This window comes from Hemiscyllium ocellatum, chromosome 21, assembly GCF_020745735.1.
Source record: "Hemiscyllium ocellatum isolate sHemOce1 chromosome 21, sHemOce1.pat.X.cur, whole genome shotgun sequence".
In the NCBI taxonomy this organism is placed as follows: Eukaryota; Metazoa; Chordata; class Chondrichthyes; order Orectolobiformes; family Hemiscylliidae; genus Hemiscyllium; species Hemiscyllium ocellatum.
In genome coordinates, this window is record NC_083421.1 from 58,422,909 (window position 1) to 58,440,148 (window position 17,240).

A 17,240-nucleotide genomic window follows, 5' to 3' on the forward strand; every position below is an offset into this window, starting at 1 on the left:
CCACTTACTTGGATCCAATATATTTTGCGAACTAGTCTTTCCATACATCTTGCTACCTTGGGAGATCCACGTGCATTAAAACTCTCCTCTGACTCCAGTATCCTAGGCTTCCCTGCTCCTGTAAACTCTTTGAACTCTTCTCTATTGACCTCTCTGTCAAAATGCATCACCTGATACTTCTCTATACTGTACTAAATTCCATCTGGTATGCTTGCCTATCGATGGGTATTAACACACAGTCAGCCACATCTCTAAGTTGATGTGGCGGTTTTGGACTGAGGTGGACAAAGTTAAAAATCACACAACACCAGATTATAGTCCAATAGGTTTATTTGGAAGCACTAGCTTTCAGAGCGTTATTCCTACCTGATGAAGGAGCAGCACTCCAAAAGCTAGTACTTCCAAATAAACCTATTGGGCTGTAACCTGGTGTTGTGTGATTTCTAAGTCTCTCTACGTTTGATATTGTTGGCAAACTTTGAAGTCTTACACTTAAAATGAAACAGGGAACCATTGTTGTGGGGTGGTATGGTGGCTGAGTGGTTAGCATTGCTACGTCACAGAGCCAGGGACTGGGGTTTGATTCCATCCTCGGTGACTGTGAGGATTTTGCACATTCACCCTGTGTCTGTGTGGGTTTCCTCCCACGGTCCAAAAATGTACAGGTTAGGTGGATTAACCGTGCTCAATTGCCCATAGTGTCCAGGGATGTGCAAGTGGATTAGCCATGGGAAATGCAGGGTCACAGGGTTAGGGTGGGTCTGGATGGGATGTTCTTTGGAGGACCAATGTGCACTCAATGGGCTGAATGACCTGCTTTCACACTGTAGAGATCATCTATGCTGAGAATCTGAAACAAAAACAAATTTCTGGATCTGCTGAGTTTCTCCAGCAATTTCTGTTTTTGAAGTTTTACTCCAGTTTATAAATACTTGCAGAAAAGAGAGGAAATGACTTTCTCACATCTCCCCTTGTCCAGTTTGATATCTGAATCTCATCACATCCCTCGACCCCCTAGAGTTAAAGGAACATGAGCCCAATTAACGAAAGAAAAACAGAAATTGCCGGAGAAACTCAGCGTATCTGAAGAAAGAAAGCAGATTCAACATTCCAGCCCAGTGGCCCTTCCTCAGAATTTATCCAAATCTATGGTGCCTGGTTTTATCATTTCCCTCTATAAGGCCGGACCTACATTGCAATCACTTAATAATCTTCCAAAGGCCCTCTATGGATGCTACTATCATAATGGTAAGTTGCTAACATACTCTGTGAAGCCACGTTGAAAGTAACAGTGAAAGGGGTTGGGTAATAAAGTCGGGTTTTTGTTGCATCTTTGATTCCTGTCCGCTCTGTCCCTCCCTCCCTCCTGCCAGAGGTGCACTCAATTATTTATCGATGGGCGATGATCCTGTTGCGGTTGCCTAGAGGCCAGAGAAAGGTGTCAGTGATCCGCTCGAACTTCTCCCAACAATTAATCCTTGTGGAGAAAATGTAGATATATTCGCTTTTATCCCAGAATCCGTCGATGGATTAAACGCGGAGAGGCTTCAAGGGTTTGACTCTCCCCACTCCCATTCTTGCATCCTGATATGTTTCCTTGGAAAATCTGCAATTCTCGGCGCTTTTCATAACAATGAAATTTGCACAACATTTGTCGGCGCATCTAACGCCGGAATGGAGGAAGCAGTACATCGAATACGAGGTGGGGGGAGTTTTGGTGACTTTTTTATAAACAAAAAAAAGTCTCATGCTTGTTTTGTTGTATCTGGGTATCTCGCCGACCCAATCTATTCCCTTCTCTCTATACTCTCTGGAAACTTACTTTGAGACACTGACTGGGTGGCGGGGAAGATCTTAAAGTTGCGTTGTAACATGTGGAGGGTGTGTGTGTATGTGTGAAAATCAGATCATGCCCTCTTGTCCCGTCTGAATAATCATGTCTAAAACTTTGGTCTGTTTTAATTGTAAGAGTTTCTTACTCTGTGGTTGAGGCAAGATCTGGTATCTTTAACCGTATAGTTCTAAAGAACTAGTATGAGAGATTTTTTTCGTCTTTGTTTTCGTGTGTGGGGCTATTGAATATGATGTACTCACTGAGACTGTCAATCATTCAGGAGAAGTGTTTAAAAAAAAGACAATGAATGCATAAAGATGTCTTGCTGAGATATTAAGCATGTGGAGTCCAAAGATGTGCAGGTTAGTGAATTGGCTTTGCTAAATTGCCCATAGTGTTCAGAGATGTGTAGGTTAGGTGCATGAGGCAGGTGTAAATATAGAGTAGGGGAATGGGTTTGGGTGGGTTACTCTTGGAGGGTCGGTGTGGACTTGTTGGGCCAAAGGGCCTGTTTCCACACTGTAGAGATTCTATGATCTATTCTATGGAGTGTATGTATGTAGATCAGATAGGCTGCAGCTGTTAAAGAGGACAGCTCCAACCGCCTTGGGTGACAAATACCGGGCCCATGTCCTATGAATGAATAAAAGACAGCAGACACTTTGGATCAGAATGCAAGCACGTATTCTCAAGGTAATGCTTGAGTACGGACAGATACTGCCTTCCATGAGATGCTGTGTTTCAGAGATGCTAAATCAAGTTCCCCCTGCCAGGCAGCTTTTAAAGATCCCAAGGGTGTGAAGCAAAAAAGGTCGTGGTGCCCTGGCCAACATTACGACCAAACACCCCTGCCCTCCCCCCCGCCCCCAAGTGACAGCCTCTGAAAACCACTCAGCTAGCCATTCATCTCAAATTTAATCATAAGGATCTCAAGATGTGCAAAATGGCTGCTGTGGTTACCAGCATAACAGCAACTGTGTGGAGGGGGAAGGGAAGGACCAATGGATGCCTGGCAGAGCAAAGGTGCACTGTGCCCATCCACTGAGGTGGAGGTGCCAATTTCTCCCACCTTGGCAGAGGACGAGTGTAGCCAGAGGCTCTGGGACAACAGAGCAGACAGTGCAATTGAGTCCATGAAAACCTGACTCATGCTACCAATGGAAACATCTTTGGGAGGACCCCAACCATATACAAGTCACAGTTTCAGTAGTTCCATCCCTATTATCCCAGGCAGCTAGCTATATATTGAGGAAATGACCTGAGTATTTGCCAGGGACATTAATTCGAAAGGCAACATTTGGACTGTGATAATAAGACCAGCAACTTCAGGCAGTTTAAGCAGCTGCTCGAGAGTTATCTCACTGATCTTCAACCTGCTACACTGCTTTAATGTCCCTGATTTTACTTACTCCATCACGGATAGCATTGCCAAAATGGTCTCTCGGTCTCCTGGCCTCTCTATCTTTCTCGCCTTGTAAAGAAACAGTCTTTAAAACCTACCACTTCGACCAAGCATTTGATCACTGCTTTTAATATCGCCTCATGTGGATCCGTATCAAATTTTGCTGATAATGCTGGTTAGGACAGGGTAATGATTAAACAAGCATTAAACCTGGCTAATGTAGTAATGCTGTACATAATACAAGCAGTAGTTACTTACTTGAATCAATTCTTTGTTCAAGTTGATTTCTGAAATACATTGTCAAATCCAGCGCTGGCAGTTCAGGAATTGATGATCAGACAATATCATTGCACTCTAACTGCTGCTATAACAGAAATTATAGATAGGTATGATAAGACAGAATTTCACATTATGTTAGCAAGTGAGATAGGTCATTCTGAAGCAAGGGTGTTAAATTTGAATAAGGAAAATTATGAAAGCTTGAAGTACAAATTGGGTAAATACTTTGAAAGGAATGACTGTATATAGGCAATTGTTAGTCTTTAAAGAACTACTGCCTGCTTGACAGCAACTATATATTCTTCAAATAAGGTCAGTCAACTGCAGTCAATAAGGAAAGTTTAGGATTGCATAAGATTAAAAGTAAAGTCCTATGAAGTTGCCAGAAATAGTAATTCTGAGGTTTGGGAGGGTTTTAGAATAGAACAGCAGAAGAGCTGGATAGTAAATGTACAGACTTGATTATATGAAAAATAAATTTCGATGTCTGGGTGTAAAGCAATGTAATGTGTGCACAAGAATGGCATGACCAATTGTATAGAGATCCAAATAATTTTATGAATAAAGTATATTTTTGAAATTAAAAAAAATTAGAATAGAACAAAGGTGGATCAGAAAGAAACTGGCAATGAAAGGGAGAATAGAATATGAATGCAATCTAGCAAAAACATAAAAATGGACTGTAAAAGCTTCTGTGCGTACGTAAAAAAGAAACAATTGACTAAAAGTAAGAGTTGCTCCCTCACAGGTAGCATCAGGAGAATTTAAATTGGGGATTGGAGAAATGACAGAGCAGCTAAAGGTTACTTTGCACTTGTTTTCACTGAGGAGGATACTAGAAATATCCCAGAATTAGAGATCCAGACGGAGAATGAGGATTTGAACGAAATTAACATGAGTTTAAAAAACCATACTAGAGGAATTAATGAGGCTGAAAGTTAATAATGAACCTGATGGTCTACTTCCTAAAGTGTCGAAGAATAGTTGATGCATTGGTGATTATCTTCCTAAATCTATAGGTCTTAGAATAAATCCTGCAAACCGGAAGGAGCAAATGTTACCCCAATTTTTCAGAAGGGAATAAAAGAACACAGGGAAGTACAGACCTGTTAGCCTGATATCAGTAGTAGGTAAAATTATAGAATCTATTATAAGGGATATGATAAAACAGACAACTAGTTGTTAATGATTTGATTTGGAATGGTCACCATGGATTTGCAATGGGAATTTGTGTTTAATGAACTTGTTAGAGTCGTGTGAAGATATTGCTAACAAAATTGATAAAGGAGGGTTGATGGATACTTGGATTTTCAGAAGGCTTTTGATGAAGCTCCCCCAGTGGAACTGCATAGAAAGTTTCAAGCATATGTCATGGATTAATAGACAGACACAGAGAGTAGAAATAGCTAGTGGGCTGTGAGGTACTGCAAGGATCAGTACTTGGGTTCATGCTATTCATAATATATGTCAATGATTGTGGGTGGGGATGGAATATAATATTTCCAGATTTGCAAATGATACAAAGCTAAGTGGAAATGTGCTCTGTGAGGAAGCTGTAAAGTGGTTTCAGGAGAATTTGGACAGGCTTAGTGAATGAGAAATAACAAAATTTTTCATTTTTTTATGGAAAATATGAAATCATCCAATTTGTAGGAGAAATGGATGTGCAGAGTATTTCTTAAATGGTAAGGGGTTGTAAAGTGTAGGTGTACAGAGAACATAGGTGTCCTTGTGGATAAGTCATTGTAGGTTAACATGCAGGTGCAGCAACCTATTGGAAGGCCTGTGACATGTTTGGCTTTATTAGAAGAGTATTTGAAAATAGGAATCATCAAGTCTCACATCAATTGTTTGAGAGCTTGGTTAGACTGCACTTGAAGTGCAGTTTGGTCTCCTTACTTCAGGAAAGATATTATTATCATAGAGGAAGCACAACAAATGATCACCAGACTTGTTCCTGGGATGACAGGATTGTCCTGTGAAGTGATATTGGGCAAACTGAACCTATATTCTCTAGAGCTTCGAAGAATGAGAGATGATCTCATTAAAAATTACAAAATATGCATGGGGTAAGAAGGGTAGATGCAGGTCAGGTGCTTTCCTTGCTTATGAAGGAGTCACAATTTAAAAATAGGTTTAAGATGAAGAGAGATTTCTTTCACACAAAGGATTTCAAACCTTTGGAATTCTCTGCCACAGAGAGCTGTGGAGGCTCAGTCTTTCCGTGGGTTTAAGGTAGAGATGGATAGATTCGGATTCCTAGTGGTTTACAATGTTAAAGTGTTCTATCAGCCATGATTGTACTGAATGGGTTGAATGGCCCACTCCTGTTCCCATGTTTCAAAATTAATGATCATTATGACAAAGAAACAGATGCAAACTTAACAAATTGCCAATCCATTTTATTACCTTCATCCATTGCATTTTTATTACATAAAAATGGGTAAAATGTAGAGCACAGAAACAGCCATTTGCCCAATAATCTGTGGCAGTGTTAACGTTTGGCACAAGTCTGCATCCATCCTATTTCATTGAATCCTCCCAACATAATTTTCTATTCCTTTCTGCCTTTTGTCCCTATATCTTCTCTTGTAACAACCATTTATTGCCTGAAAACTGCCTTCACCATTTCCTGACCTGCCGGAACTGAGTTTGATATAAACTTAGGAAAATTCCCATTAATTAATCGAATACCTCAACTACATCATATGCTAGCAGTCTGTCTATTGTCTGAGTAAAGATGTCTCTTCTGAAATTTCTTAAGAGATTTATTAGTGACTACCTAATATTTCAGATCTCTAGTTTCTGATTCCACCATAAGTGGAAAATTTGATTTTAGCCCAGTCTGTTAGACTCCTTTGTAACTCAAAAGACTTTCACTCCATTATTCTCTTTACTCAAGAAGAGGTCCAGTTTCCTGGACACTTATGAGAGCTCTGTTTTGGTAACATTCTTGTGAATCTTTTTCTTGTCCTTTCTCTGGTACCTCTGTATAATGTTTTTATAGTTATGGAGACCAAACTGTGCAGAGGCCGAGGGCAATAAGTTTCACTGCTATCCAACTCTATTAAATTCACTAGCATTTTCTTTGTGATTTCAGTGGGATGAGGAGGCAGCAGGAACTCAACCTGTTTTGGCCAGGGCTGTTCCCTCTTAGAAGATGTTATTGTCGGCTCTTGTGAATGAACTATTCATTGAGTACTTTACGCAACTTTCACTCACATGAATGTGCCTACATTGGCGATTGGAATTGTAGCACATTAAAGAGAGCATGATGGCATAAGAAATAGTCAATGTAGCCCAATTAACAGTGAACACTAAGATGCCTACCAACCATATCTCCAGTTCTGAGACACTTCCGAGTTGGTGATTGTCTTCACTGGAAGAGTAGGTGAAAGTGAGGACTGCAGATGCTGGAGATTAGAGTCAAGAGTGTGGTGCTGGAAAAACACAGCAAGTCAGGCAGTATCCAAGGAGCAGGAGAATCGACATTTTGGGCAAAAGCCCTTCATCAGGAATGAGGCTGGAGACATAAATGGGAGGGGCGAGGGACTGGTGGGAAAGTAGCTGAGAGTGCCATAGGTAGATGGAGGTGGGGTTAATGGTGATAGGTCGGAGAGGAAGGTGGAGTGGATAGGTGGAAAGGAAGATTGACAGATCATGAAGGCGGTGCCGAGTTGGAAGGTTGGAACTGGGATAAGGTGAGGGGAGGGGAAATGAGGAAACTGATGAAATCCACATTGATGCTGTGGGGTTGGAGGCAAAAAATGTCAAAGTAATGTCATACGTGCTCAAAGTAACACTCAGACTGAAAGATCTTTAAAGTGATAATCTCTATATCTTTCTCATCTCAAGATAATTGAAGATCACTTCCTACTCAATTGTTACATTGATACATGGAATTAGATAGAACATAAAAACATAAAGTCTAGCTAGTCCATGCATTGCTTTTGCATAGTGCAGGTTTTCTCCCAGCCCTCTTTGTCTAAGCCAATCAGAACAACCTTTGGTTCCTCTATCTTGCATGCATCTATTTAGTTTTCCTTAAAATAATATGCAATTCACTTCGGTCACTCATGAATTCCATACCATTCATTCAAATATCCACATAAGTTTCTTCTGAATCCTGAGTTGTACTGTTGCCTCCTAGTATCTTAAAGAAGTAGCTACAGAGATAATGCTCATGTTGATTTGTGATTTTTTTCCAAAGCATACTGGGTTCTGGAGAAGTACCAGAAGATTGGAAAGCTGCTCATGTCACACCCCTATTCAAAAAGAGAGAGAGGCAAAACGTGGGTAATTATCAGCTGATTAGCTGAACACATTTTAGATTAGATTCCCTATGGCATGGAAAATTACTGGAATCAATTATTAAGGAAGTAATAGCAGAACACTTGGGAAATATTAGCCTAATCAAGCAGAATCAGCATGGCTTCATGAAAGAGCAATCATGTCTGACTAACATGGAGTCATAGAGATGTAGAGCACAGAAACAGACCCTTCAGTCCAACTCATCCATGCCCACCAGATCTCCCAACTCATCTAGTCCTATCTGCCAGCAGTCGGCCCATGTCCCCCCAAACCCTTCCTATTCATATATCCATCCAAAAGCCTTTTAAATGTTGTAATTGTACTAGCTTCCACCACATCCTCTGACAGCTCATTCCATACAAGTACCACCCTCTGTGTTGCCCCTTGAGGTCTTTTTTATCACCCTAAACCTATGCTCTCTAGTTCTGGACTCCCCCACATCAGGGAAAAGACTTTGTCCATTTATCCTGTCGATGCCCCTCATGATTTTATGAACCTCTATAAGATCACCCCTCAGCCACCAATGCTCCAGGGTAAACAGCCCCAGCCTATTCAACCTCTCCCTACAGCACAAATCCTCCAACCCAGGCAACATCCTTGCAAATCTTTTCTGAACCCTTTCAAGTTTCACAACATCCTTCCAATAGGAAGGACACCAGATTTGCATGCAATATTCCAAAAGTGGCCGAATCAATGTCTTGTACAGCCTCAACATGACCTCTCAACTCCTGTACTCAATACAGGAATTGGGAGATCATGTTGCAGCTGTACAAGACACATATTAGCATTTTTTGGAGAGTTCACAACTCAGAATGGAGAGAGGTGAAGCAGTAGATGAGTTGCATTTGGGTTTACAGAAGGCATTTGACAAGGGTACTTCAAAAAAGGTTAAGTTATAAGATAAAAGCCACAGTGTTGGAGGTGGTATATTGGCGTGGATAGAGAATTGGCTAATAGACAGGAAACAGTGAGTGGGGATAATGGGTTCTTCTTCAGCTTGATGATCCGTGATCAGTGAGGCTCCACAGGGATTGGTGCTGGCATCGCAATTGTTTACAATAGATATTAATGACTTGGAGGAAGGAAGCAAATGTACTGTGGTCAAGGCAGGTTCTGAGTGGATACACACAGTTTACAGAGAGATACTGATAGTTTAAGTAAATGGGCACATGGTGTGGAAAAATGTGAAGTTGTTCGTTTTGCAAGGGAGAACAAAATAACAGGATATTATTTAAAAGGAGAGGAACTGCAGAAAGCTGCAACACCAAAGGGACTTGAGCACAAAACACAGTAAATGAGCAACCAGGTACAGCAACTAAACAGGAAGGCTAATTGAATTTTTGGCCCTTATCTCAAGTGGGTTGGGGTATAACAGCATGGAAGTCTTACTGCAACTGTACAAGGTGCTGATGAGACCACATCTGGAGTCCCATGAGCTGTGAGTTTTTGTTTCCCTTATTTAAGATATCATTTCATTAAGGCGGGTTCAGAGACAGTTCACTCAGATGATCCCTGATATGGAGAGGTTGTCTAATGAGTAAAGGTCAAACAGCTTGGTATTCCAATCAGAATGAGAATGAGAAGAATGAGAAATGATTTCATTGAAGGATATAGGATTCTTAAGGAGCTTGACACGGTAAATGCTGAGGGGATGCTCCCCCTTATGGGACAGTCTTGGACCAAAGGACATCATTTCAGAATAAAGGGGTGCCAATTTAAGATTGAGATGAGGAGGAATTTCTTCTCTCAGAGAGTTGTAAGTCTTCGGAACTCCTTGTGTGTGTACTTATGGCTGAGGTGGATAGATTCTTGGTCAGTCAGGGAATCAAGAGTTACGGAGAAATGGCAGGAAAGTAGGTGTGAGTAAAGTTGGAACAGCCATGACCTTATTGAATGGCAGAGAAGACTTGAGGGGCCAAATAGCCTCCTCCTGTTGCTATGTCTTATGGCCCTATGATCTTATTCATGGCTGTACTGTATTCATGATCACTTGTTCTTTTCTGCTGCACAAGTGGAAGCATCTTCTCTGCATCAACCCTAACAAACCTTTTCATCACTCTTCAGGTTACCCCTCAGCCTTCTCTTTCCTAGAGAATAGAGTCCCAGTGTGTTACTTAGAGATACTTTAATGCCACATGGACATCAATCCCTCACAAATTTATACTTTCACCATTGTTATGAATCTTTGGCAGCAGACTGTGGATTACAAGGATGTAACATATCATTTGAAAGATGTCTCGGTGGCAGCTACATGTATAAAACATGAACAGCATTTCTGCATTGTGTTATCATTGGTCATAATGACCATGTCAGTAAAGACTTATGTTGGATAGTCTGCACATGCTGCGTCCCTAGATACAGTTTTACATGGTCGAGTTGGACCAAAGGGTCTGCTTCTGTGATGGACAACGCTATGACTATAACTCTATGGTAATGAAATGATAAAGGTAGCTTTGCAAGAAAGTAGCTGCAAAGATTACTGCTGATCTAGCTCATAATTTTTCTGGGATTGGACCAACTTGGATGACAAAAATCACAGACTGATTTATTTTGGAGATTCCACAAGATCATCTTCTTTGGATTGGTCTTCTAACCTCGTCCTTTTTGAATACCATAGGCTCCCTGAATGTTCATGTGGACCAGCAAACAGGGTTTCAGTTAATTCTTTCATTCACAGGGAAGTTCCTGAGACACTGCAGGATGTGCCAGCCAACGTCATGCACTGAGATTGAGAGACAATACTGGTTAAACATTGGTTAGATAGAATCCATGCATGTACTTTTCCAGTCAGAGTTTTATTCCAACTCACATCACAACTATTCCTGTTCCACAGTTCCATGTGACCCCAATCATCACTACCAGATCCTACCAATGAGTTTGATCCCTCAGTCCCAATATTACTCTTTCCACACAGACCAAATATGTTCCCTTTTCAAATTTACATCCAATTCTCTTTTGAAAATTACGATTGAATCTGCTTCCTTCACATCTGCTGTGCATTCTTGACTATAACAACGAGCCACTTGAAATACCTTTCTGCCACCTCTTCCCTTCTAGTTCTTTTGTCAATCATCTTAGAATCTGTGATTTAGAGTTATTGATCTCCCTGCCAATGAGAAAATAGTATCCGCTTATTTATTATTATCAGCACCCTTTACAATCTTGAACATCGTGACTAAATCTGCCTTTAACCTTTCCTGATGGAAATTAAACAATCCCAGTATCTCAACATAAATCAATTCCCTCAAAACTTCTTTCACTCCCTCCTAGTTTAATTGGACAGTGCTGTTCTGTTTTCACTCTTATCTTAAATTAATTGGGAAATGAAATTCTGGAATTTCCTTCCAGGCAAGCCCTTCCTGCCCTTTATCTACCCCACAAAGACAGTAGCGGTTCAAGAGTGTGGGTCACCTCCACCTTCTCAAGGGCCATTAGGGATGGGCAACAGTAACACATAAAGCTAAGTTTACGAACTCCAGTGTGTTCTGGTTGTAACATCGGACATTGGCAATGGTGTGGAGTCACAAGTAGATAGTTTTAACCAATGCATTATAACACACCTCTGGAGCAGATGGGATTTGAATTTATGCCTTCTGTCTCAGAGATAGGGACAATACCACTGCACCAGAAAATCCCCATTGGAGCAACACATACCATAATGCACATCATGCTGCTAATTTAGCATTATTAGCTTTCAGCATTTTTCACCCAGAGGTTGGAGGGAACTTGGAACACACTGCCTGTAAGGGTGGAAGAGGCAGAAATCCTCATCATACCAAGAAGTATTTAGATGTGCGCTGGTGATGCCAAAACAGACAAAGATACGGGCCAAGTGCTAAAAAATGGAATTAAAATAGTTAGGTGGTTGCTTATGGGATGCAATGGGCTGAAGGGCCTCTTGCTGTGCTGTGTATTCCCATGATTTTATGAGTTTCTTCCATTAGGAGACATGAAGAACCACATCACTCTTAAGGTGGAAACACACACACACACAGAATCACGGAATTCACTCTTAACTCTTAATCTGTATTTTTCTTTCTTTTTAACAGGGTCTGAAAAAGATGCTGTACATGGCCCAGAATCAAGCCCCATTGCCAGGAGGTAAGACGGGATTGGCCTTGCTATGTTTGGAACCACAGCTGCCTCTATCACAGATACAGCTTCCCTTAACCTGAAAAGAATATCCTGACTCGCATCTGACATTATGCCAGCTCCTCATCACACTCAGTAACCAGGGCATTAATATTTAATGCTGAAATATGATTTAATTTATATATAATGAAAGAGGTTTTAGCTTCAAAAACAAAACAGATGTTAGACTTCAGTATGAATCAGAAGTTCTTTTCCTTCATATAGTTTTGGCATAGAAATGCATACAATTCTCTGAGATGTCTAGGTCCCAAACTCTCACTGAATCCCTCACCTCTCTCCTCTTTGAAAGACACTCCTTAAAACCTAGCTTTTAGACAAAAATGTTGATTACCTATCCTAATTCTTTCACTTGCTGTCAAACATTTGCCTGAATATGAGCCCGTGGACTTTTCTTTGCTCCCATTAATGGTGCTAAATAAATGCCACTTGCTTTGTTCATTTTACTTTGACTTTTAATCGTGGTGATAAAATACAGGTCAGTGATGAATAATTAATCTTCTGAATGTGTCCCCATCAGGCAATGGCGATGCTCGAGGATTTAATTAATAATCACCTTCTACGCTGGTTGAAATATGAAATCATTCTTTCGCATCAATAATTTAACAAGGCAAAATGTTGTTCCACCGTTTGCAATTACAATTTCAGACATCCTGGCACAACTGCAGAAAGGATATTTAAAAGCCGACTGTGCCTTGCTAGATCTGCACTTCTGTAATAGAGTTTGTATTGTAAGGAACATTAATTAAAAGAGTGCTGAAACATTAAAGTTCCGTACAAGACATGAACTTTCAATATGTAAAGAAATTCTAGGAGGAAATACTTCAGAAAAAGAATGAAACTGGGGTTCTGATGCATTGTGACTTTATTCTGTAAAATCTGCTAAATATCTACAAGGGGGGAGATCTTATATATATGACATCGCATTATTTTTCATTCATGTATTTGCAATGAAACTGCAGCATTCGTTAGTATCTGAGACATCTTGTCAAAAGCAAGCCTTTAGATGGCAGCATTAAGCAACCTGAGATGTAATACCAACAGATATCAACACCAGATTGTGTTTTTTCAATAGCCATCTGTTGACTTCACCGCATGTACAGCACTAAAATCACAACCCAAATCGTATGTATCAATCAGTCTTGAAGTAAGTGTGCCATGTAGGGTCCCATACAATCAGCATTCTAAGGGTTGCCATCATAGTGAAAGCATCTCTAGGGAGCAGTGATCATAATATGATTAAATTTCACATACAGTTTCGGGAAGAGAGATTTGGTATAAATTTAAATAAGGCCATGAAAGCAGAGCTAGAATAAGGGAACTGTTAATTTATGTTGAGGGATAGGCAAATAGAAACACAATGGTGGACACATAAGAGAATAACACAGAGAATAGATTCAAGCGAGAAAGAAAATATCCAAAGATTTACTATCTGTGGTTAATTATAAAAATTAAACATAGTATTCAACTTAAAGAACAAATATATAATTACATAATGTGGAAGCAGGCCATCCAGCCCATCAAGTTCACACTGATCCTCTGGGGAACATCCCACACAGACCCACCCCACCCCTATACTTCCCTTGGCTCATCCACCTAGCCTGCCCCCTAAGGGCAATTTAGCATGGCCAATCCATTTAATCTGTACATCTTTGGAAGCCTACAGAGACACAGGGTGAACATGCAAACTCCACACAGAGAGTCACCCAAGGATGGAATTGAACACAAGTCTTCGACACTGTGAGGCAGCAATGCTAACCACTGAGTAACCATGCAACCTATGGAAAGATGGGTGGCAATTCAGAAGTTTGGCCAGAATATAAATAACGGTAAAGAATGACTAAAAGATTAATAAGGATGAAAAAAAATTAAAGTACAAGTGCAAGCTAGCTACAATTATAATTCCAGATATTAAGACTTTCTATAAATACTTTAAAAAGAAGAGTTAACAAGCATTGATCTAATAGGAAATTAGTCTAGGGAATTAATAATGGAAAATAACAAGATGGCAGATGAATTGAACCAATATTTTGTGCTGGACTTCCCTAAAGAGGATTCAAGTAACTACCCAGAAACAGCTGTCAATCAGGAATTGAAAGAAATGAACTCCGGGGAAGTATTAGCACAAGGGAAGAAGTACTTTGCAAATTGTTAGAACTGCTGGTCAATAAATCCCTGTATGCAGATAGCTTTCTCACTCGGATTTTAAAATAAGTGGCTAGTGAAGTTATTGATACATTAGTTTTAATTGTTCAAAATTGCCTAGATTCAGCGAAGGTTCCTTTATGCAATTCCTTTATGTAAGAAGGGAAGGAGACTGAAACAGGAAACTATAGATCAGTTGGTTTAACATCTGTCATCGAGAAAATATTAGATGCTATTATTAAGAATGTCATAACAGGGCACTGTTAATTAATTCAATGCAAGCAGACAGTCAATATAGCTTTGTGAAAGGGAAATCATGTTTAGCCAATTTATTGGAGTTATTTGAAGAAGTAACCTGCACTATGAATAAAGGAAAACCCATGGATGTAATGTAATTAATGTTTTCAGAAGCATTTGATAAGATGACACCTCAAATATTGTTGCAGAAAGTAAAAGCGCTTTATGTAATGGATAACATATTGGCACAGATAGTTGATTGGCTAGCTAACAGCAAACATAAGTTGACATAAATGGTTTATTTTTCAGGTTGGCATGATATAATGAATGGCGTGCCAGACAGCTCAGTGCTGAGACCTCAAGTTTGAAAGTTGAAATGGTGTGGATCAAGGAATGGAAGGCTAAATGTGTTGTTCACACAAAAATAGGCAGGAAAGTTATGAAAAGGCCCATAAGGAGGTATCAGGTTAACTGAGTGGGCAAGATATGGCAACGTGGGAAAATGTGAAATGTTCCAATTTGCGTCGGTGAATAAAGACAAAGCAAATTATCACAGTAGTGAGAGCTTGCAGAGCTCTGAGATATAGCAGGACCAGGGACCAAGTGCATGAAGTGCAACAGGTTAAGACATACATACAGCAATAATTAATGTTTTCATTTTGTGCAAGGGGAATTGAATACAAAAGTAAGGAGGTTATGCTTTTGTTATAGAGTGCATTGATAAGATCTAGAATCTGGAGCACTGTGTACAATGTTGGCCTTTCTGATTAAAGAGGGAGGTAAATACATTGAACATAGTTTCAAAGAAGGTTTACTGGACTAATACCTGGAATGGGTGGGTTGCCACATGAGAACAAGGTAGATTTGTAGCCCATTGAGTTTAGCAGAGTAGTATAGTTCACTTGATTACAACATACAAAATTCTGAACAGACTTGACAGTTTGGATGTTTCCTCAGCTGAGAGAATCTAGAACTGGAGGTGACTTTAAAAATTAGGGGCTGCGATTTTAGACAATATTTTTCTCAGAAGTTTGAGTCTTTGGAATTCTCATCCCCACAAGGCAGTGTTGAGAAAATCTTTGAAAATTCTTAAAGCAAACCTGAATAGATTAATGAGAAGCAAAGGGTTAAACAGTTATCAGGGGCGGCTAGTATTTGAGGTTGAGGTTAAAATCAGATTAGACATGATCTTATTGTTTGTTATATACAGTCACCTTGAGTATTAGCTCAGGAAATCAATTCTCATGATTTCAGTGCTTTTAAAACCACAGTATGAAAGCATCCCATGTGTTCAATATCAAAGAGCACAATGCGAGGGTTGCTGATGAGAAATACTGATGTGTCATGTACTCACCACCAATCATGATGTAATATTGGTAGAGTTTAATCCAGTCTGAGAAAGACTGTAGAAGCAGAAAGTCAAATCACAGTACTGACCGAGAATGAAGCTGGCTAGTAACACAAGGAGTGGCACGGTGGCTCAGTGGTTAACGCTGCTACTTCACAGTGCCAGGGACCCAGGTTCGATTCCAGCCTCAGGTGACTGTCTGTGTGGAGTCTGTACATTCTCCCTGTGTCAGTGTGGGTTTACTCCCATAGTCCAAAGGTGTGTGGGTAAGGTGGATTGCCCATGTACATTGTCCAGGGATGCGCAGGCTAGGTGGATTAGCTCCAAATAATACAGAGTTACTGGGATATGATAGGGAGTTGATGCTCAGTCGTGGTGGGATGCTGGAGAGTTAGTGTGGGCTGGATGGCCTGCTTCCACAATGTAGAGATTCTATGGAAAGGCTGGAGATTGGAACTGGAACCTTTCAAGGTGGATTTCAAATCTCAGATGAAAATTGTGAGGGCAATTCTCCAAATTCTTCTGACTTTGTTTTGTCCTTGTCCAGTTAGCAGTGGTGTAATGAGGCAATTTGTAGGAATAAGTACATAAGGGAGACAGCAAAATAGAATGATATGTAAAATGAAAGGGCATGAGGAGTTTTGTGTAAACATAAACATTAACACACACTAATCGTGTTCCATATGTATTACTTCCTATGTAATTCCACGTAACTATTTCCTGTGGATTCATAAACTTGATCCTAGATTATGAGAATTAAGATTTAATGCTGCAATCAAATGTAGATGAACTTTACTACATAGATTCTTCTGAAATGTCTAAGCTATTATTCTTTAATTTAAAGTATTGAGCCAATTTCTAAATACAGAAACATTGTATTGGTGAAGGCACAAGTCATTTCCTAATCCCTAACCTTGCTGCTTTCAGTGATAGTAGCACCAACACAATGTGTAACTCAGTACAGTGAAAAGGATTCTGAACCTTAAAGAACCAGCTTTGCCTGGTTATGTTAACACGCTCGTTAATTTTCACTTTGTAACACAAGCTTGACATTACTTCCCTGGCAGTGAACCAATTAAAGCCTCACAACATCTTACACTTTGCTCTTGTGTTACTTGATTCTTCGACATCTCATTCTCACAGGTTCAAGACAGTTCCTTCCTACTGCCAGCCATCCAAATAATCCAGCTGTTTGCTGTGTGGAAATGTGCCCTTAACCTCGTACACTTCCTTCTCCCTAAACTGATGAAACTGCATTGGGGCTGTGCTAACTCATTAACACTTGACAGATTACAAAGACTTGAATTTATGTAGCTTTAAGTTTTCAGGATCACATCAAAATGCTTCCCAGCTAAAGAAATATTTTTGAATTGTTCCCATTGTTGTCATATAGGAAGCATAATACTCTCCTCTTGCCCGGATGAGTGCAACTCCAACAACACTCAAGAAACTTGACACCATCCGGGACAAAGCAGCTGCTTGATTGGCGCCACACCCACAAACATCCACTCCCTCTCCCATGACGCTCAGTAGCA

The 17,240-nt window shown here is 40.1% G+C and overlaps 1 protein-coding gene across 1 annotated transcript in view; it reads left to right on the forward strand.

Moving 5' to 3' along the window:
* The first annotated feature begins 1,633 nt into the window (after nt 1-1,633).
* The window catches only part of LOC132825766 (xenotropic and polytropic retrovirus receptor 1 homolog), a 113,218-nt gene continuing 97,611 nt past the window's right edge, over nt 1,634-17,240 (forward strand). Inside the window, exons 1-2 of the mRNA XM_060841229.1 lie at nt 1,634-1,702; nt 11,876-11,927. Of these exons, the coding sequence (XP_060697212.1) occupies nt 1,634-1,702; nt 11,876-11,927 (121 nt within the window). The remainder of the gene's footprint in view (nt 1,703-11,875; nt 11,928-17,240) is intronic.